This window comes from Triticum aestivum, chromosome 6B (genome assembly GCF_018294505.1).
Source record: "Triticum aestivum cultivar Chinese Spring chromosome 6B, IWGSC CS RefSeq v2.1, whole genome shotgun sequence".
NCBI lineage: Eukaryota > Viridiplantae > Streptophyta > Magnoliopsida > Poales > Poaceae > Triticum > Triticum aestivum.
The window spans coordinates 447,202,655-447,225,615 of record NC_057810.1 but is presented as its reverse complement, the minus strand read 5'-3'; the positions used below and the strand labels follow the sequence as shown (position 1 = coordinate 447,225,615).

The 22,961-nt window shown below is 44.1% G+C and overlaps 2 protein-coding genes across 4 annotated transcripts; one reads left to right on the top strand and one right to left on the bottom strand.

Moving 5' to 3' along the window:
- Window positions 1-6,753: 6,753 nt before the first annotated feature.
- On the bottom strand, window positions 6,754-14,371 carry LOC123137410 (tRNA (guanine(37)-N1)-methyltransferase). 2 transcript variants are annotated; one of them, XM_044557161.1, is made up of 11 exons: window positions 14,124-14,371; window positions 13,868-13,965; window positions 11,379-11,483; window positions 11,018-11,080; window positions 10,853-10,926; window positions 9,217-9,736; window positions 9,041-9,127; window positions 8,718-8,864; window positions 7,984-8,090; window positions 7,747-7,821; window positions 6,754-7,187 (listed from the first exon to the last, which is right to left on the bottom strand). In XM_044557161.1, exons 1-11 carry the CDS (start codon window positions 14,225-14,227, stop codon window positions 7,104-7,106), a joined length of 1,464 nt encoding a protein of 487 aa, XP_044413096.1. In that variant the 5' UTR covers window positions 14,228-14,371; the 3' UTR covers window positions 6,754-7,103. The 2 variants fall into 2 exon arrangements, with proteins under 2 accessions (XP_044413096.1, XP_044413097.1); XM_044557162.1 differs by lacking the exon at window positions 6,754-7,187 and adding an exon at window positions 7,247-7,534 and having other exon boundaries at window positions 7,718-7,821.
- Window positions 14,372-17,856: 3,485 nt separating this feature from the next.
- Window positions 17,857-21,910, top strand: LOC123137409 (uncharacterized). 2 transcript variants are annotated; one of them, XM_044557160.1, is made up of 6 exons: window positions 17,857-18,032; window positions 18,705-18,816; window positions 18,890-19,216; window positions 19,316-19,401; window positions 21,176-21,263; window positions 21,391-21,910. In XM_044557160.1, exons 2-6 carry the CDS (start codon window positions 18,759-18,761, stop codon window positions 21,528-21,530), a joined length of 699 nt encoding a protein of 232 aa, XP_044413095.1. In that variant the 5' UTR covers window positions 17,857-18,032; window positions 18,705-18,758; the 3' UTR covers window positions 21,531-21,910. The 2 variants fall into 2 exon arrangements, with proteins under 2 accessions (XP_044413095.1, XP_044413094.1); XM_044557159.1 differs by having other exon boundaries at window positions 18,702-18,816.
- Window positions 21,911-22,961: the final 1,051 nt, after the last annotated feature.

Below are 22,961 nucleotides of genomic sequence, written 5' to 3'. Positions count from 1 at the left end.
GCTGCAGCCCAGTGCTCGCCTAAGTTTTAAAAATCCTACCGAGTGAAGAGCAAACCTCTCACTCGGGGGCTTAGCTGCAGTCCAGTGCTCACCTAAGTTATCAAAATCCTACCGAGTGAAGAGCGAACCTCTCACTCGGGGGCTTAGCTGCAGCCCAGTGCTCGCCTAAGTTATCAAAATCCTACCGAGTGAAGAGCAAACCTCTCACTCGGGGGCTTAGCTGCAGCCCAGCGCTCGCCTAAGTTATCAAAATCCTACCGAGTGAAGAGCAAACCTCTCACTCGGGAGGTTTAGCTGCAGCCCAGCGCTCGCCTAAGTGGATTAAGGAATAAGTCGACTGCAGTGAGCGTCTTGCTTTGAACCTGCAAAAGACATTTCGAGCCGAAAGCTATCATATTCAAACACCAAATTCAAGTTCAGATCGATACCTAAAGGAACCGAAAGTGCTCAGGCGCTAAGCCTGTTAAGGTTTATCGGTTACAACTCCACTCGGCATACCGAGGCAAATTTAAAGCGTCGAGCTTAGAAGAAGTTTTTTACCCCTCCTGTGGAGGGCTGGAAGGTGCAACAAACTCATCAAGATCAATTCCATCTGCGATCCGAGTGGCAACAGCAAGGAAAGTTTCCATAAAAGACCTGAAGTCGTGTTTCTTGGTGTTGGCCACTCGGAGGGCAGCCAGCTTGTCTTCTCGCGCATCTTTGCAGTGGACTCGGGCCAGGCACAGAGCAACATCTGCACCACACCGAGCCGAGGACTTTTTACACTCCTGCACTCGACCAGGGACGGCGTTCAAACGAGCCATCAATGACTCGAGGTCGTTCTGGAGTGTCTCCCCGGGCCAGAGCGTTGAGTCGATGCGAGATGTGGCGACCTTCAGCCTTGCAAGATAGTCCACGGCAGCTGCAACACGGGACTCCAGTCGGAAAACATTCATGGCAACTTCGTCGTTCACCGGAGAATTGACGGGGTCAAGGTTTGGTTCCAGCCGGCTAGTCTCTTCTTCAAAGTTTTGACAAAATTCTGCAAGGACGATCATCGAGTCAAAGCAATGGTCGAATGAAAAAAACCACAGTTGAAAGTGATTGTTGAAGGTTTACCTTCAAGCATAAGAAACAGCTTCCTGGCAAGACCACTCAGGAAGGCCTCCAGATCGTTTTTCTTCTCAAGAGCAGCTTTCAGATTGGTATTTTCTTGTTCAAGCTTGGTAACTGAAGCTAACTTCTCGTCGGCAAGCTTGATCCTCTCAGCTAGTTCAAGGTCTTTTTTCCTTTGGGCCTCCCTCACCTTACCTGCAAGTTACAGCAAGATCAGATTTTGAAACAAATGAAGGGAAAAAGCAGTCGTCGAGGTCTCACCAAACATACCTTCGGTCTCCTCCTTTGCCTTCGTCAGACTCTCCTGAACCAGCTTCAAATTCAGCTCGAGCTGAATGTGCTTGTTTTCCAGTTCAGTGTAGCGAGCCGCAAGGTCACAGGAGTTCTGCGAAGAACCAATCGACTAAATGTCAAAGATAATTCACTTTTGAGTGGAAAAGGAAAAATCACGCGTTTCTAAGACTACAGCCGAATCCAAGCATTCGACCGTAGTCTCGGGGACTACACCCAGTGGGTGCACTCAGCGTGCCCCCACTAATCCTATTGAAGACAGAGTCGACCAGTCGACCGGTTTGCGAAATCCAGTCGTCGTCGTCAAATGACGGAAAGACTGAAATTATAAAGCCTAAGGCCGACTGCCAGCAGTCGACCTTAGCCTTGGGGACTACACCCACTGGGTGCACTCAGCGTGCCCCCACTAATCCTATTGAAGACAGAGTCGACCAGTCGACCTCAAAAAAAAACAAGATGGATTCTTTAAGACTGTAACCGACTGCCAGCGGTCGACCACAATCTCGGGGACTACACCCAGTGGGTGCACTCAGCGTGCCCCCACCAGTTTGCAAAATCCATTCGCCGTAGTCGAATGATGGAGAGACTGAAATTATAAAGCCTAAGGCCGACTGCTAGCAGTCGACCTTAGTCTTGGGGACTACACCCAGCGGGTGCACTCAGCGTGCCCCCGCTAACACGGAGTTTAAATCGACACACCCATTGGGTGACTACTATAAATTCTGGAAAGAAAAGTTTTTTGATAGCATATCCTAACAGATCAAGTGATGGTCGACTGACCTGAACATTCCTTTGAAGGGCGGAACTGGCGTCGTAAGCTGCCTGGCTCGCATCCCGGATGGTCTTCAACTGCTCCATCATGATCCCTGCCTGGCGTATCGCCTCCTTCGCGGCGCTAGCTTGGTCCTCTGGGACGTGGTGCGTCGTGAAGAGGGAGGGCTGCGGAGCACTCGTCAGCGGATCTGCGAAGGACACAGTGTGTCGAGTGGTGTTCTCCTCCTCCGCGACCAGAGTCTCAGGCACCGTCACATCCTGGGGCACCCTGCTGGCAGACGCTTTCCTTCTCATTCTGTGCTTTAGTGGTTCCTCGTCTTCATCATCATCAGGGAGAGTGATAACAACATTGGATGGAGCTACAAAAAAGAATCAGAATTAGAGATCATGAGTCAGTCGACTAGAAACGGGGTGAAGAGTATAGTACCAGGTTTTGAGGTTGCTGCGTCCTCCATCTCATGTTCGTCAGCCCGGGCTGAGGTCTTAGAAGTAGCAGCACTGCAACTCCAAAGGATCAGTCGACTAACTCCAGCGCCAACCAGAGATAAAGTTCACACAAAACAAGAAGACTTAAGCAACATGATTACCCTGATATGGTGGGGATGGACACCTTCATCTTCGGCAGGTGCTTGGTCGGCTTTGACGGGGCCGCCCTGGGCTGCTTCGACGCCTTTTCAGTCGGCGCCGGAGAGGTGGTTCGAGGGCGCTTGGTCGACTGTGTGACAGTCGCAACCCCCTTGCCACGTTCAGTCGCGGGGTCATGGACAAGCTTCGACCGCCTTTCCGAGCGCGGTGGTGCAACCTCCTCCTCCTCCTCTTCCTCGTCCTCACCAACGTCATCATCATCGTCATCAGTGTCATCATCATCATCATCATCCTCAGCGGCGTCCGAGTCCCACTCCTCCTCCTGGCTCTCGCCTCCGCTCGCTTCTCCCTCCTCAGTCGGAGCCTGTGCTCCGTTGGGCATCGAGTACAGCTCAGTGAGGGCCTGATAGACATCTAGACAAAGATCAGTCGACCGATCGGCAGAGAAAACAGAAATAAATATGACGAGAATACAATGGGAAGTGGAGCAGACATACCTTGTTTGGATCACTGTGGCAGTCGAGTGGAGGAATCCTTCTGGCTCCGCGAGGGTTATCCTTGTTCCCAGTAACAGCGGCCATCCACCTTTCCAGAGTGGCATCGTCGACTATTTCTGGATTGACCCGAGTCACATCCTCAGTCCCGCAGTACAACCACATGCAATGGCTCCGGAACTGAAGAGGCTGGATACGACGCCTAAGGAAAACCTCCAGGAGATCCATACCCGTCACTCCATCTCGAACCAACTGAACTACACGCTCCATCAGCATCTTCACTACAGCTTTCTCCTCCGGAATCACCTTCAGAGAGGAGGGCTTGTTCACTCGGTCCATGGTGAACTGAGGGAGTCCACTCGACTGCCCCGGCGTCGACTGATCCTGGCAGTAGAACCAGGTCGACTGCCAGCCTCTGACTGACTCGGGAAATGTCATGGCTGGGAAGGTGCTCTTGCTCCTCACCTGGATCCCCAGACCCCCACACATTTGGACAACTCGGGTTTTTTCGTCGCCTGGGCTCGCCTTCTTCACGGTCTGAGAGCGACACGTGAATATGTGCTTGAACAAGCCCCAATGCGGTCGACAACCCAGAAAACTCTCACACATGGACACAAACGCGGCAAGATAGGCGATAGAATTCGGGGTGAAGTGGTGGAGTTGCGCTCCAAAGAAGTTCAAGAAACCACGAAAGCAAATGCTCGGCGGCAAAGAGAATCAGCGGTCGACATGGGTAGCCAGAAGCACGCACTCACCCTCTTCTGGCTGGGGCTGCCACTCTTTCCCCGGAAGCCTCGCAGCTCCATGAGGGATCAGGCCCTCGTTGGCCATGTCGAGGAGATCCTTCTCCGTGATGGTCGACTGGATCCAATCTCCCTGGACCCAGCCTTTCGGCAGGCGAGATCTAGACGAAGACCCGCCGCGGCTGGTGGATCTCCCCTTCGCCTTCTCCGTCGTCGACGCCTTCTTCGCGCGTTCCAGCGCCGCCGTCTTCTCCTTGACCATGGCTGCCGGCGAAGCGCACGAGGAGAGGTTGTGCGGAGGCGAGAGCGAGCGCGTTGGGCGGAGACGAAGGGAGCAGAGGGAGAATGCTGAGGCACTGTTCAAAAAACCCTCGCCGGGCGCATTTATAAGATCCCTTCCGAGTGGATGACAGGTGGGCCCGGTCGATCTAATCATATCCTGAAACAGTTGCGCGAGCGTGATACGTGGCGAAAAAAGCGGCACGGGGATCGAGGCGTCTATGCCCCGTCCCGTCCGAGCGCCGCGGACCGCTCCGCTTCGCGCGCTCCCCTAAATTCCGTATCCCGCGGAATCCGCGAACGGCAGATCAGTCTGCCAGACGCGGGATTCCCTGCGATCCGTCGCTCGGAAATCAGCGAAGTCCAAAAGATCACTCGACGAAGAAAAAGAATGGATCGAGTCGACTGAAGAAAAGTTGCTCACTATCAACAAAGAGATTTTTTGGTTCAAAGCAACGCACGACTAGCATGCGAAGGCTAATCGGAAACAACATCAACTCCTTCATCACTCAAGCCTCAATCCATTCGGGGGCTAATGATGGAGTCATGTACCTAGGGTAGGGTCACAGACCTGATCTAAGTACCCTGCCCAGGGACATCCTTAGAAGAGATCACCTTCCAGTCGACCTACGAGGGACTCACTCGACTAACTTGAAGGACTCGACCACGAAGACTCACTCGACCACCAGAAGGTCAAGAGGCACTCTGCACTGCAACGGTCTGTAATTAAGTAGACTTTATGATAGTAAAGACACTTTATGTGGGGCGTTACCAGTAACGCCCCGGACTTAACGCACCTTAAACCCTCTCCTACGTGGGCTGGCTGGGGTCCTGGCGCACTCTATATAAGCCACCCCCCTCCACAGGTAGAAGGGTTCGGCACCCTGTAATTCATATACACATAATCCACTCGACCGCCTCCGGGCTCCGAGACGTAGGGCTTTTACTTCCTCCGAGAAGGGCCTGAACTCGTACATCTCTTGTGTTTACAACCTCTCCATAGCTAGGACCTTGCCTCTCCATACCTACCCCCCACTCTACTGTCAGACTTAGAACCACGACAATATACTCCCTCCATCCGAAAAAGCTTGTCCCAAACTTGTCCCTCGAATGAATGTATCTAGCACCAAGTTAGATTTAATGATGATAGCATATTTGAAATCTACGTATTTTGTGTGTGTTTGCAATCATAATTCAGTTACTTAATTTGGTTGCAAATATATTGGATAGCTCCACCAAAAACAACCAATCTATAAAGGACATATGCAATAGGCATTTCTAAAATATCTCATCATATAAAGAAGGTATTGTTCAAGTTTGCACCCTGGACATAATTTTAAAAATTAATGATGATAGCATATTTGGAATCTACGTAGTTTGTGTGTGTTTGGCATCATAATTCAGTTACTTAATCTGGTTGCAAACATATTGGATAGCTCCACCAAAAATAATCAATCTATAAGGACATATGCAATATGCATTTCTAAAATATCTCATCATATAAAGAAGGTATTATTTAAGTTTGCACCCTGAACATAATTTTAAAAATTAATGATAATAGCATATTTGGAATCTACACATTTTTCTGATGAATTTTCATATATGACATGTCACATTGAGTAAGGGTTTTAAAGATATGAAATTTTCAAAAATATTTGATCTTTGAAAGAAATTAAAAGAAAAAGGGAGGATGTGGGAATCGTAATTCAGTTACTTAATCTGGTTGCAAACATATTGCATAGCTCCACCAAAAATAATCAATCTATAAGGACATATGCAATATGCATTTCTAAAATATCTCATCATATAAAGAAGGTATTATTTAAGTTTGCACCCTGAACATAATTTTAAAAATTAATGATAATGGCATATTTGGAATCTACACATTTTTCTGATGAATTTTCATATATGACATGTCACATTGAGTAAGGGTTTTAAAGATATGAAATTTTCAAAAATATTTTATCTTTGAAAGAAATTAAAAGAAAAAGGGAGGATGTGGGAATCAAACCCACGACCTCCAGCGAGCTAGGCCAAGGAACCAACCAATGCGCTGGTCATAGAGTTGTCCGTGAGGGGATCTACACTTTTTAAGTGATGGGCTAGCGCGGACAAAAAAAAAAGAAAAAAACCAAACGTTTTTCTCAATTAACGGTGGCATTGGTGGGTAATTTTTTGCAACTTTAGGGGCGGTTTTAATGACGAACGGGCAGAAGCGATAGCCACTTTATTAGTAGGTAAAGATAAAGATTAGGGAAAGATATAAAGCACGGCCAGACGTTTGCAAGCGTTTTGAGGGTCCGCCCTAAGCCGGGACTGTTAACTTGAGGGGTTTTGGTATCTTTTAATGCTCCACGCAGTTTGAATTGCCGTGGTTTAGCTATCAAAAAATAAACTGACGTAGTTACCCAAACAAGACACAGCCTCGCATATTTTATTTTTTTGCGGTCAGCGTTACCATTGTATTGCTAGCGTGACCAACATTGCAGATATGAAACAGATAATTTTCAAACTGCTAATATTTCGGATTTCATCACGATTCAATCACATGGTAAAAAATCTGGAAACCAATCTCTTTCTCTCTCTGTACTTACGTGAAGCCTTACAAAACCACCTAACAAACACTTCACCGTTTGCTCATGTAAGCAGAACTCAAGTCAGTGCTAAATTTCAGCCCCGGACAAGAAACCTCCCAGGTTAAATCTGACAAACATCCTATTAATTCCCCTTCATCATGGAACGGTGATTCAGTTCAGATTGCACTGCATAGCTCCAAGATTACTAGGAAGACTTCAAGTACCAGGAAACAGCCGTAGCTTCAGAAGCAACGTATGGAAGAAGGCTAACCGTCAACTGATAGAATGTGGTCTTCAGTTTCCTCCTTAAGACATTCCACGGGTAACCTAAAACTTAAGCAAAACATAGCCTGCAACAAAAATCAAACATCACAACAAATTCAGGCAAGGTTTACCATGTGTCCATTAATCAACGTGAAGTAGCAAAACTAGTACTGGTGGCCAAAAAGATACAATCACACAGATGATTTTGGAATAAACGATCCATGCTTCATGTCTAAATAAAGCTCATCTTCTCCTATCCTTGTATTCCATTCGTCACAGAAATAAATATCATACTGTTTAAAGACCATTGCCGATAAGCAATTTTGGTCTGGGTCTTACAGTCTGCTTAAATCCGGAGAAAGGGAAGAGCGGAAAATGCATGTGCTAAGATCAACAAAACAAAACAAAGCACGCACAAAATTTTGCAGACAACCTATGTTTTAAAGGCGTCCGTAAGGCGACGCCTAGGCGACGCCTAGGCGTCGAGGCGCCCCCCCAGCGCTTTGCGCTTTAGGCGCCTAGGCGTCCGCTTTAGGCGCCTAGGCGTCGCCTAGGCGTCGAAGCGCCCCCCCAGCGCCTTAAAGCAAGGCGTCGCCTTAAAAACATAGCAGACAACTAGTATGAATCTTTTACTAGATAATCTACCTTGTTAGGTGCAACATCACGAACCCTATGGAATATTGGTTCTGCTATCTTGGCATTCAGTTTGTTTTGTGCTTCCTGCAAAGAGGGAAAGAGCTGTCAAAAGAAACGCAGACACCTCGTAACACAGATATGAGCTTATGGAAACTGTCAATACTGTTGTGTGGTATGGGCCTATGGTATGATCAAATGGAACATTTATCATTTACTGAGAAATAACCAACGAGGATAGAGACTTACACATAATATCAATTCTTCAGATTCACTCGAACGGATGAAACAATAACAGTGGATCCAAGGTAATGACCCTTTCCAGTATCTCTTTTGAACAAGACCATCAAAACAATCTGCAGAATATATATACAAAATAATGAAACAAAAACATACAGCAACTGTGTGCCTGTAACTGTTAAATAATATGAAATGGTTACACCAAATATTAACAATAGAACAACTACATGTTTGTTACTTACAGGCAGCACCAAAGGTATTTTACACAGAAGGGAAATCCTATTGGGGGTGGGGGGGATTTACCAGAAGCAGATATGTTATGCTTATGTAGGGAGCCAGTTTTATCACAACCATATTCACAATGTATGGTTATGGCGTTGGAATTCAAAAGGCAGGGGGGTAAAGTCCATATAAGAGAGGTGATATAATATAAGTTTTGAGCAGAAGTGATTAATGCATACGAAACAAATCGTGCTGTGCAGAAATGCTATGAAAAAGCTTACAAGACAGAATATTACCGAGAAACTGCAGTGCGGAAGATATGTTATGCCTACGTAGGGAGCCAGTTTTATCACAACCATATTCACAATGTACGGTTATGGCGTTGGAATTCAAAAGGCAGGGGGGTAAAGTTCATATAAGAGGTGATCTAATTTAAGTTTTGAGCAGAAGTGATTAATGCATACGAAACAAATCGTGCTGTGCAGAAATGCTATGAAAAAGTTTACAAGACAGAACATTACCGAGAAACTGCAGTGCGGAAGCAGGGAGATTCATTATTACATGGTCAATGTGCTCCCAAGGCCTGGCAGGTAGTGGCCCAGAGCTTTTTACTTTCTTATTGTTCCTCTTTTTTGTTTGATTGGCATCTTCTTGGCAGGCAACATCACCTATAGGAAGCATAACAGTGTAACTCTACCACAAGAAACATAATAGCTAAACTTGTCATGCTTATCAAGCTGCTGACCTCACTCATACGGCAGTTTCGTTAACATAAACTACCAGCCTATAAACACTTTGAGACTTCTAGCAAGGTTCTTACAGACATTACATACAATGAAGTTACCTTCGTTAGAGCTTTCTTGACGCCTTTTGGCACTAGTGCTTACCATGGAGGAGCCATCCAAACTCTCCTGCGAGACCTCTTGTACATCTATTATACAGTAGCCTTACTGTGAGTTGAGCAAAAAAATCACCATAAACTACAGGGGAGGTGGGGGGAGGAGGAGGTGTTGAAAGTACCATGATTTCCATTTGATGTAGAATGTTCATTACCAGAAACCATTTCTTCAGAACAACGATTAGCAGCAGCAAATTGACACTCGGACTTAGTTTCTGGATCAGGTACTGCCAATAAACTTTGCATGAATACTCTAGCATCCATGTTATATGTGAAGATATAATCCTCCACCTTGTTAATCTTTGCATTTGTCTTCAGATAATGAACACTGTCTGGATTTAAATCATTTGCATATACAACACATCCTTTCTGTCCGGCTGGGATAGAAAATGGGCCAATACCAGCAAACATGTCACAGATAACATCTCCTTTCTTGAAAAGGGAAACCAATCTGATGTGTTCGTGCTCAAGTCTCGAATTCCAGTAGACTAAACCATAGTCGAGTCTAAACGTAGCACCATACTGTTTAACTTCAGTCACCATATCCTTTTTCCCTGCTAGAATCTCAAACTTTGGAACTCTAAATTCATTTGAAATTGCCCCAACTTTATTCACCACTGTTTGAATCCTTGGATGATTTTTCTACATATAAGCACAACAGAAAATGTTAGCTGAATAATAGAAGTAGGCAGACTATTCTAGAATGTTCTGAATAATTCTAGATGACCACATGTTCATTACAGTGTTTTTACAGTGCCTACTGCTTTACAAGTCTGGTGATAATTATCACGTGAAAGTTGGATCCTCGCCTCATATGCTGAAAATGAGTAAACATTTAAGAGCAGTATGCTGCCTTGTGACCATGAGGTCATGGGTTCAAGTCCTGGAAACAGCCTCTTACAGAAATGTAGGGAAAGGCTGCGTACTATAGACCCAAAGTGGTCGGACCCTTCCCTGGACCCTGCGCAAGCGGGAGCTACATGCACCAGGTTGCCCCCTATAAAGGTTAAAGTGAAAGTATGGGCAGGACCTTGCACTTCTATGAAGTATATGCTGAAAATGAGTAAGCATTTAGGAGCAGTAAAGGTAAAAGTAAAGTATGAGCAGGACCTTCCACTTTGTGATATATCCTATGTTTTTAAGGCGACACCTTGCTTTAAGGCGCTGGGGGGGGCGCTTCGACGCCTAGGCGACGCCTAGGCGCCTAAAGCGGACGCCTAGGCGCCTAAAGCGCAAAGCGCTGGGGGGGCGCCTCGACGCCTAGGCGTCGCCTAGGCGTCGCCTTACGGACGCCTTTAAAACATAGGATATATCATATATGAAGTAATAAAGTATGTAAATGCAACAGAATGCAGGTTATTTTTTTATATATTTTTTGCACATTACGACTTTACGAGAAGGGGAGCCTTGGCGCAATGGTAAAGCTGCTGCCTTGTGACCATGAGGTCACGGGTTAAGTCCTGGAAACAGCCTCTTGCAGAAATGTAGGGAAAGGCTGCGTACAATAGACCCAAAGTGATCGGACCCTTCCCCGGACCCTGCGCAAGCAGGAGCTACATGCACCGGGCTGCCCTTTTTTTTACGATTTTACGAGTAGTGCTACTAGAGATGTGTTGTCCTTATACATTCAGAGGTAAATTCGAGCTGTAGTTCATGTACATGAACAATCACTTTGCTCCAACTTAACTGTCCCTGATTGTCTAGGAATTAGTATAAGAGTGTGTTACTCGGGAATAAAAATAGGACAAGCAGCCTTACATCATAGATAACCTTTGCTATGACATCTTTGTATGCTAGCAAGTCATCAGGTATGTTTAAGTGAGCAACATGACCTGCAAAATTCATACAAAGCACTATTAGTAACAACATCAAACAAAAAATGAAACAACAGAAAGGAAGCATCATGAAGTTTAGTGTACTTAACAATTGTTTCAAAAGAAGAGGGCACCTCTACTCCTTCAGGCAATATTTGCTTCAGAATATGATCTGCATAAAATAAAAAAGATAAGCATCTAACCAAGGACATGAAGCACATTTACTGATTAAAATTAACTCTTGCAAGATGAAATCCTAAACCATAAAGAGCGGGGGTTATTAGCAGTATTCCTGATTCCCGATGAGCAAGCCAGAATGTTCAAAAAGTGCTTGATTTCAATTAAGGAAACTAATTTACCATCTGCACTTTTAGAAGAATGACATACAGGAACACAATAGATCACGACCAAGGAGCATACCACAACAAAATTATAGGAATCAGATGACGTAGAACAGAAGAGAAACTTACCAGCACTCCAGTAAGAATAACCAAGAGTCAACATGTAAGGTACAACATCAACACTGCACAGTTGCTTCAAGGAATTGTGAACCTGCTCCGGAATGTCGGACAAATCTACATATACCAGATGTAATGGACATAAGATTCTTTGATGGAAGCATAAAAGAAGAGAAATGTTAAAACATTTAGGACGTGATTGGTCACTGCTTCTGCAACGTAATCTGATTACAGCGTTAAGAGATACCGTGAAATCATGTTTGGTTCTATTATTGCTCTGTAATCTAATAACATGGTATCAATTTCCAGCCCAATGCAAATCTGATTCCACCAGAAATCCTCGGTAACAGAAAACATTACGGGCCACAACCATCTCCTGTCAATATTCTCGTCTCACACACGACTACACGAGCAATGTCACCATGGCCAAAGCGCGACCGAAGGATCAGGCCGTCGGCATCTAGACACTCAAACCGATTCTCGCCTCTGGACAGCCATGCATCACCGCCCTCTGGTTCAGGAACTGGAGGCTCCACAGGAGGCAGACGGTCATGCTCCTGTCCAGCCGGTGGTGGACCGATGCCGATGGCGGCGGCCGCGTGTCGCCCCTCTTCGATGATGACATGATGCGCCTCAGCTCGGCCTTCAGCCATATCGCCCAACTCTGTATGGCCACCACATCGTCGCCACTAACGTACTCTGTATGGCACTACTTCACTGCCACCTCCAGCAGATGAGTTTTTTTAATCGAGCTGTCCAGCAGATGAGTTGATACACGGCAAACTCCGGTATTTATTGCTGTTACAGTAGGTAACCAAACATATTTCGATTTTTGCCCATTACGTTTACGTTAACAGTGTAAACTCATTGCGTTTACGTTTGTGTTACAAATCTGGAACCAAACACGTCCTTAAGTTTTCTCGTTTGACAACAATAGAACCGAACAAGCACAACAGAGTGCAGCAATAGGAATGGAGACATAAGCGACTAAACAGCAGGGCCGTTGAAGGCCATGTGCGAGGTGTGCGTTCGCACAAGGCCCCCAAAATCCAGGGGCCCCCAATTAGGGTCCATATACGTGTATGCATAGTATGAAAATTTTCAGTTTTAGGCCGAAAGTAGTCTCTGTGTGTTTCGGCCTCCTTGGGCCTGGTCCGCTCAAAGGCCTCGAGCCAAACGCTGCCCATCATCGCTTGGATCGATCCAGGTGATCATAGACGAAACGGCAGCACCAGCGCATTGCGTGTACGTACATTCCGTGAAATCTGCCGTTCCTTATTTCCTAAATAATCTCTTCGCTTTCCATCTCACCCCTGTGCGATCAATCTTTTCACTTCGACTGAATCGGCGGCGATTGCTTTGCAGCCAGGCGACCGGCGGAAGCGGAACTGCACGGGACTTGCGAGCGCCCGCCGACACTGCTGCGGTGCCGCCGAATAGAAGGCCAACCGGCGCCCCTAAGCTCCTCCCCTTTTCTCTAATTTTGATACAAACTGCAAAGTTTAATTAAGATCTTACTAATATTTTTTTTAAAAAAAATTGCCTAGTTGTTGAAGTTCAGAAGTTGTCAGTCTCACAGATTCAAGATTTTCAATAGTAGCTCGCCCTGTCGTCCAAGTACAAAATCAAGGATCAATCTGATTCTAACTATCTATACAAGTCACAAGCCTGTAACTGATGTGAGTTCATCAGTTCAAATGCATTCATACTATTTTTGTTTGGTTCAAAAACAAACAATCATGCATTCTAGGAAAGTATGATTATGGTGCCTTCAAGCGTAAGAAGAAACAGAAATTAGAAGAAGAGTGGAGAACATAAAGACATTGATGGACTTGAATTGTTTTGCATATTTGTTTTCATCCAGGATTCAGTTAAGAAATCTATGGGCCCTGTTGATATTCTTAGTTGTTGATGAAGCGCCCCTTCAATCCTAATGCTATTATTGCAGGATTTTGTTAACAATTCCTGTAACTGTTGCATCTGCGCAAAGGAGCTTTTTTAAACTCAAGTTGTTGAATTCTACTATGACACAGGAAAGACTCAATGGTTTGGCGACAATAGCACTTATGTCTTGGAGAACATTAATTATAAAGACATAATTGAAGATATCATTTCAAGGAACGCAGGACAGATGGCACTTTTCAGTAGAGCATGAGGTCAGTTTACTGGTTTTAATCTTTTGCATTGCTACTTGAGAATTTTCTAAACATTGTACTAAATAACTTACATTTAAATTGTATAATTAAGTGATTATGCTTGAGTTATATTGGGCCCCATTTTGTTTTTCGCACCGGGGACCCGATTTCCAGGAGACGGCCTTGCTAAACAGGTTTAACAACTCTAAATTCTTGCTATGGTATTCAAGCTTTGACGGTAACTAGAAGTTCTTGGTCAATTCACAGAAGCAGGTTTAGTGTCATTTTTATAGTTCTCAAAAACAACAGACAAGCACCTCACAAGTTTAAAAATCTGCTTCGTTCCAGGGAGAGGTTAAGGCATACCTTGGTTCTGGATCTTCTCCGACAGCACCACAAGTCTGTTCTTGTCACTCCCAGGGTCCTCAACTACAGGCTTGACCCGCGGCATGTCCAGTAGGGGCCTGGAAGCAGGGGGGCAAGAAAATTCAGCGCTGCGCTACTACTCCGATGCCCCTACCGCTGTTAAACACGACGGCCACTTGGAAGTTGGAACCATCAAGATGTTGTGCTATCCTGCAACTGGGACCATTAAATCATAGAGGTGAGCGGCGGGTGTTACCCGGAGCGGAGCAGGCGAGTGACGGCGGAGGCGAGCTCCCGGGGGATGCGGAGCGCCCAGAGCTGCAGCTGCTGCTCGAACTTGCTCTCATCCAGCTTCTCCATTACCGCACACCCAGACACGCGCCCTCCTTTCCCTGAGGTTTCTAGGGTTTTGGACGCGGGGTGGGGGGAGGAGAGACGGCGGTCGGTGGGAGGCAGAACTCGCTCTCTTTTTTTTTTGAGGCTAACAGAACTCGCTCTCGGCCGGAGTCGTGGGGCGAGAGGCTAACCGTCGTGGGTCAGGACGCTTAATGGGCTGGATGAAGCATTGCTCGGCCCAAAGCATTTTTAGTTTTTGTTTTTTTAGAAAAGCATTTTTAGTTCACCACTTCGCGTTTTGGACCCGCTCGTTGGGCCAGTGCTGCGTCGGCTCCCATCGGTTTCGTTTTCGGGAAGGTCCTAGTCCTATAACTTTCCCTGGACAGGGTTTCCTTCCCCTCAAAAAAAAAGGACAGGTTTCCTTCCCCTAAAAAAATGGACAGGTTTCCATTTTTTATCTTTTTTCCTTTTTATTATTGATTTCCCCGTATTTCTTTCTGATTTTCTACTATTTTCTATTTTTACATTCGTGAATATTTTGAACACTTTGAAACAAAATAGTTAAGATTGCAAATGTTTTTGAATTTGTGAATATTTCCCAAAACCATTAGCATATTTGTATGCAAACATATTTGAAAATCACAAATATTTTTTCAAATTCGTTAATTGGTTGAAGTTGCAGACATCCTTCAAAATAGGAAACATAATTTTAAATTAAAAAATATCATACATTTTTATGAATTTTTGTAGGATTTTTGAATTCAGAGATATTTTTTAATTTTTGAATATTTTATCAAATCCATTATTATTTTTGAACTCATAAAAATTTCTTAAATTTAGATAATTTTTAAAATTTGCGGGTGTTTTCAAATTCAAGAAAAAAAATTAGTTCAAACGTACATATTCAAATTTGTGATTTTTTGAATTAGCAAACATGTTTTAGTTTCATTATATATATGTTTTGAATTCACAACAAATTTTTCGAATTTATGAACATCTTTTCAAATTCGTGAACATTTAAATCTTGCTTTTTAATAAAAATAATAAAATTCATGAACATTTTTTAAAAATCGTGAATGCTTTCTAAATCCATGCACTTTTTCCTTCAAAAAAGAACTTTTTAAAAATATAATATTTCACATTTAAATACTTTTTGAAAATAAAACCTAATTTTCTACCTTTTCTACGAAATTTTAAAAAGGGCAAAAAGGAGGAGGATAACATGTAAGCTTTTTTTAGACAATCTCACAAAGCATTATTAAATTGTCACAATGTTTACAGCAATGAATGTAAGGGATCCGATATGACCTGACCAAATATGGTGGCCAACCCCCAAGATAAAGCATGCCTCGCTAAATTTTGAGACTCAGCATTCGGGCTTCTAAATTCATGTATGAAATTATACCTAGCAAAGACTCTAGAAACGACAACGATTTATTGGATAATTGCACCATAACTTGTTGTACTTCCTTGCTTGACATGGATCCAATAAACATATAGATCGTCATCTAGTGCCAAAGCTTTCCTTGCGCTAGAGCTTCCAAAGCTATTGGATCCTCTATCCACACAAAAACTATAAAAGATGCCCCCAAAATCCTCCAAGGTGGTCCTTGCATACTGCTCTCAACGGCTCCAATCGATTTGTTCCTTGTCAGTGATGCATCAACATTTATTTTGCATATTCCATCAGGTGGACCCAACCAATGGTTTGATCGTGGAGGGGCTGATCTAGTGCTTGTTGAGGCAGGTTTCTGCAAAATATGTATCTCAGACATAAAAGAAATTATGAAACAATGAGTCGATAACGGGCTTTGGAATATAACCCCGTGTATCGCCTTTCTCAACATGCTAAACAGCCAAAGTGTCACCACCATTGATGAACTCATCATGTGGTATAGAATCGTGTAGCGTGAAGATCCAGTTTTTTGCACTAGATCCTAATTAGGGCACATGTGTTCAACTAAACCTGCGGGAGAAAAAGCCAAAGGGCTACTGACCAGGGAAGAATCAGGAATGCAAGACTCCAAGTATCTTCAGATCCACAAAGACGTAATACCAACATGGTGGCCGTACTGTGATGGTGAAGGAGCTCGCTGGTTGGTATGGAGTGTTGCGCCAAACGCCACAAGAACACCCTGATTTTGCTTGGCACACGGATCTTCTGTAAAGAAGTCCAACTGTTATTTTCTTGATCATGATGATCCATGTCGCCATTTCAGCCAACTTTTCTGTTCAACTTAGTATGCAAAATCGTTCGATAGACTGACTGAACTGAAAAGGCACCACGACTGTCTTCACCCCAAGCCCAAAAATCATCTACCCTCTTGGTGCATAGCGGGATCTTCAAAATCACTCCAACGTTTATGGGAATGAACACTGTCTTCACTACATCATCTCGTCGGGACGAGGAGGAGGCATCCATGGCGAGGAAACATGTAAGACATTCGTATGTACACAAAGTAGAAACCGTCCATCAAAGGAAAAGAACAAACGATGGGCCAGCGAAAGAATCCCAACACGCATCGTGCAACGCTCAAGTGTGTGTTTCCTCTTTTTTTTCACGTGTTATGCGCAAAATAGGAGGTGTCCACAAACTTGATGATGTGTAAAATTTCGGGAGCAGCCAAAATAGCACGCATAGACTAGACTCGATACTGTCGCGTGGCTCATCCACCACTGTCTTGTTGCTGAGGTAAACCACTTACAAAAAATGATTTCTCAGTCTCCATAGAGAAATTCGGATACGCGGTATTTTATACATTAAAATGGAAAATATGTTCGTGGATTTAAAAAGATGATCACGAATATTATTTTTATGAACTTAAAGAACTATCCATAAAATTCAAAAATATTCAAAATTTTAAAAGCTCGAATAAATTTAAAAATAATGATGAATTTGAAAAATGTCAACAAGTTTTAAAAATATTCATGTATCAACAAAAGTCTTTATTTAGTTTAAACTAAAAGAAAAGAAAAACACGAAAAAAAAACTTCCAAGGAAACAAGACGAAAACCAACAGAAAAACTTCGTTCCTTAGAAAATCTGGATAATCAAAAACAATCTTAAAAAAAACCTGTTGTGTGATGTGAGAGTTGTAGAAAGCTTAAACGAGCCAAGGATAAAAGCAAACCAAATGTGCGAATTCTTCGGAATGCTTTTTGCTCTTCTCTACAAGCGAAGAATATGAACTCTTTAAATTCCCTGAAAAAGGAGACTAGTGTTGAAGAGCATCTCCAACACCGAGCTCGTGTTCGCGGTTGACCCACACTTAAACGCCCAAGGATCAAAGTAGACTGAAAGTGGGTGGGAGAGTAGAAGAAAGGAGAAGGACTGAATGGACACGTGGTCGCTCGCGTTCACTCCCGATCACGTGAGAGAGAACACTTGATGCAGCTGACGTTTCACGGGATTCACGCATCAAGATTGGTGAGTGCATTAGACGGTACATAGGGCGTTCGGGTTGAGAGTCTAAAAAACTGATGTCGTATATTTATCATTTATCAATTCTGATTTTTGTTTGGACAAATTCGAATTATAACCGTACAAAGCGCGAGTTTTACATCCCTATCCCCAGGGCTCTATCCGTCTCGGGCCGGGCCACAACAAATGAAAACCCTAATAACCGGGCGTGGCCCAATGGCAGTTTCCCGCACCGCCCAGCGAAATCCGACCGTTGCGCTCCTCGCCTTTTCCCCTCTTCCTTCCCACCGCGCCGCTCCCGCAGACCCTACCTAAGTTTTCCCCAATTCATTTGGCTCCAATCCATCCCCGAACAAGGCAAGAACACGGACAAGCCAAGAAGAACAACTCCCCAGCGTCTCCGGCGAGGTACTCCTCCTTCTCCCCCCTCTTCCTCTCGCGTCCTGACCTAGGCTCTAAATCTCTCCTACCTCCCGCGCGTCGCCGTTCGCGTTCTTTCCCCGTCGGGACACCGCGTTCCTGCTGCCTCCGCCTCCGTTCCGCGGCCTTTGGCCATAGGGTTTTGATTGAGGTATGTACGAGGCTGTTCTCATCCAGCGATTACTGAGATCCCACCGACCTTCGCGATTTCCGGGGCGCACCACCATCTAAATCCGCCCTGTCCATCCATCTGGTTCGCGTATTCTTCTTCTTCTTCTTCTCGGGCAGGGTTATGAGCATCGACGCTTATGTCTTCTGATCTGTTTTCTTGGACACGCCAAGCGTGGTCTTTCTGAACACGCGTTGCATATTCCACAGCGGGATTGCTGTTAACCTAAAATATATGTGAGATCTGGGTTTGCCTTTTCGAAACAACGTGGTCTGATGTGTAAGCTGCAATTTCTACACCATACAATAGGATAGGGAAGTCCTTGATTCATATCTGTGAGCGGAATCTTGGTTGCCTTCACAAAACAATGTGGTCCGATGTTAAAAACAAATAAACCATATGCTGATTGCAAGTTTCTTTACAGCACAATAGCGTTGGGAACTCGTTGTGTATTGCTTCTGTCGTCTGATTGATTTCCCTTTGCGCAGCAGCGTTTAATTCCATCCAGGCTTTCGAGGTACAAGAAGAAAGGCTTCTGTTCGGCCATGGCTTTCCCAGCTCCAGCTGCTGTATTCCTTGATGAGAACCTGCCAATCCATAGAGGTGAGCCTTCTTTCGCTCGAAACTAATTCATGGTATGGAAGTTCCCTGTTGTAAGCGTGTTCCTGGTGTGCAGGCAAGAGGACTGATGGGCTGAACGCGAGGCCACTGAAACCATCAGCAAAGCCATCAGCAAGGAAGGCCCTGCGGGATGTGTCCAACACCAGCAAGCCCCAAGCGCCTAGCATTCAAAAAGGCCACCCCTTGAAGGACAGGTCCGTCCTGAAAGACAAGTCTGCTCTTCGCAGCCAAGAAGCCATTAAGAAGAACCCACTGAGCAAGACTACAATCTATGCTGATGAAGCCACCAAAAAATGTCATGAATGGGCCAAGGGTGGGGTGGAGGGCACCCACTTCACTGGGAATGATGCTCAGAGGTTGGACAGTGACAAGATAGACAAACGTGAGAATTTGTGTCTTATAGTTTGCTTCATTTGCCTGTTCGTATGTGGGCGGACCTTTTCAATATGTGCATCTAACTGGTTATATCATGTCTGTGCAGGTGTCAAGAAGAAAGTGGAGAAAATAACGTCAGCATTGCATGACTGGTCAGATGTGATATTTGATCCTCTGCTGTTTCCAGCTAAGGTAAGCCACCCACATGCACTGTGTTTTTAAAACTCCTCCAGGTTATTTTGAATGTCTACATACTTCTGTACGCATTTCGCCAGTTCACACGTAAACATTCTGTTAGTATTGGTCTCTTGGTTCGATAAACTGCTAAATTTACATCCGGATTAACTAATTATGGTAACGTTGGCAAACAGGAATAATGTTTATCTCAGTATGCCTTACTCAGCTTTCTTTCATAACCGAATGCACTATCTACCTACTGAACTTGCTATGCCTTTTACTATGACATAAGCATAGAAACAAAAATTACATGATTACTTGTTCCACTGTTTCTTTTAGCTAATGTTGGTACATAAACCAATGTGTATAAATTCATAAATGTGATCCTTTCATGCCTCTTGCATGGAGGAACTGTATCATGTCCTTTTACCACAAAAGAAATATTTGCCATTATTGATTGCTGCAAGCTTGTTCTTTTTATCTGTAGAAGCAATTAAGAAGTAGTAAAAATGTGGACTAGGCAACAAAGATGTACTCCCTCCATTCCAATGAATGAGGCGCACACATTTCAAAAATCAACCTTGACCAACAAAATGTATGTTATATGTGATAAAAGTTACGCTATAGGATTCATATTCAAAAGAACTTTCAATGGTGTAATTTTTAAGTCACTAAAATATATATTATTGCTGTAATTTATGGTCAAAGTTGGATTTTGAAAAGCATGGGCGCCTTATTCAATGAAATGGAGGGAATAAGTACTTATGGATGTTGCTTCTGAATTCATATAATTCTCTGTTGGATACACCCCTTGCAGCACTTCACAACTAGCTATAGTTAAACTTGTGGATGATACCGCTGATAATTCTCAATCTGGATTTCCCTAAAATATTTGTTTAAGCTCTCAACCGCAGTTTTATCTGTTTTTTCTTTTGGAAAATTTGTTTATGTATATTAGAATCTTCAACTTTGCTAATTGCTAGTAGCACTGTAGGAATTTGTTTCCACTATGCTGTTGACGGGTGTCTTGTCCTGTTTCAGTTTATTTACTTTGAGTTTACCCGCAATGATTATATGGATATGCATACTCGTATTAAACAATGGTGTATATATTATCTTCTTGCATCTGTTTTGTGTAAATAACACATGGCATGTATAAACTGTTGGAAGGGATGATCGGACAGAGAGGAAATATGCGCGAGAGAGACAAGTTTTGTGCAGTATAATCGTACTGCTTTTCTGTTCTTCTTCTCCTCTACTTATTCTTTGGATACAAACTAACTTGAGCTAAAAATGGGCGTTGGACCGAGTTTAACGGCCATGCCTCCCATAGCCACTCGTCCTTCAACCCTACATAGCCGCCCAACGACCATGCCATTGCCATACCATAGCCACTTGTCCTTCTCTCCCCTACATAGCCGCCACAATCACCTTGATCTGTGTCATCCCATGGAGTGAACCGGCAGCCCTAGTTCTAAGGAAACAAAGCATACTTGGCCAAGACGTGCACATGCACACGTTACATGGCCCCTTATTCAGCTGACTGAAAATCAAACTAGCTAAGGGATTATAGGCTGACATAAACCAACAGTCATTGCTTAGTCGTCTAGTATGTTCCTGTTCCTTAGTTTACCTAGTATGTTCTTGTTGTTGGTCTTTACATGCTAATGAAGATATCCTTGTTTGTCATTTGCTCATGCTCCCGTGAACAACATTTGTTGTTTCTGTTCCTCTCTTTAATGCATTATGTTGATACCAGAAATGTAATATCTGTTTGTTGACGATTCAGGCAGTTGCACCGTTTTATGAAGAAGTAAATGTGCTGGAACTGGAGCCTGAGATTCTTCCAGACATCAGTGGGCGTCTCTCGATTTCAGGTCTCTTTCTCCTCGCACATTCATAGGCTCGCTCTAGTTCGTTTAACGTGTCACTCAACGCATTACGTGGCGATCTGCAATTTTGTTTCAGTTTTCTCACATGTAACTCGTGTGCATTTGCATCCAGGCGATAAGGCAAAGCTGACTGAAGATTCTTTTGATGAAGTTGAGCTTGACAGCTACTCATTCCTGGAGGACAAGCCTGTTGAGTTTCAGCTGAGAGACGAGATGAGTCTTTATCCATGGAGCCTGGAGTCAGTGAACTGAAGAGTCCCTCTGCCCACCTGAAAAAACTTCAAACTCCACTGCTGTCACTGCCCTTGCAACGCTGCTTGCTCAGGAGCAGTCGACTGTAGAACTAGAACGCTAGATGCTGCTGTTCTTTTCTCCCGTCTGTTGTGATGGATGAACCTAACGTACTATCGGGTTTCAGTGTTGCAGTGGAAGCAGCTTAGCTTCCTGTTTGTTTTGGCTGAGATGCTTTTTCAGTCAGTGATGTGTAAATGGTCGCATAAGATCGTTCCTCTACTGTGAACTGTGCGGGTTTGATCTCTGATTTTTCAGCTTGGTCATCGGTTAACTGTCTTTTGCCAAAATTGAAACTTTCATATACACGGTTTTATGGAGAGTATGGTTTTGGAATAGAACTTTGGTTTGTGCAAAGAAAGCATTTTGCTAAGTGGATAGATGAGTCAGGCAAAGTCACTTCAATCTTTATTAAAAGCAGAACGCATTAGCAGGTAAAGAATCTGCCTGTTTAGATAGTGATGACCAAGCTTCTCATTTCCTCAAGTGGAGCTTTGCCGTGCATGCACTAAGAGCATCTCTAACCTTGTCCTACAATTCCTTGAATTTTCTCCCAAATCTCAACTTCTAAAAAATTAGCAGTTAAAAGCTGGGCGCACCTAGTCCTTTCTCTATATTTAATTCCCTAATAACAATTTTGCGACGGATTATTCCATACTTCAGCACAAATATTTCAAACGATTGCACAACAATTTAAGCAATTGAAATGCACCGCTTCCAACAATTCAGCTAAAAACCTAAGCATAGTCCACCCAGTCCAATAATTTAACTAAAAACATAAACTTAATTCATCGAAAAGCCACCAAATCAAAAAAGTTCATCCAAAAACCACCACATGGCACATACTTCATCAAAAGCCATCATCGAACTCCACCAAATCATGCACTCTCATGGTCACTACCACCACCACCACCACGAGCACTCGGGCCGATCCTCGATTTTGTCATGATCTCTCCATGAGTGCGTTATCTATATTGTCTCGCCATTTCATCCATCATGCTCACATCTCCCGGTGTTCCAAGACCGGTGGTATTGTCGAGAGACAACAAATTTTTTCGAAGGTGTTGTGGGAGTTGGATCAAGATGGTAGCACACAAGATTCACGATCTACCCAGGTCCTGACCCTACCCCGAGGAGTTGAAACCCTACTCCTGCCTTTGGTGGTTGTGTTGCTCGAGTGCTTGGCGATCGAGAAGATGGTCGGGAGATCGGTTTCTTGGGTCAAGCTCTCGGCCTTGGCGGCGGAAAGGAAAAAGATGGTGGTCGGTGAAACCCCTAGCTCTAGATTGATCTTGCATGTGTTCAATCTCGCCCAGGAGGGCCCCTAGCTCGCATTATATACCTGACAATGCTAGGGTCACATGGCTTAGGTTAGAGTACTACTAGGCTCGC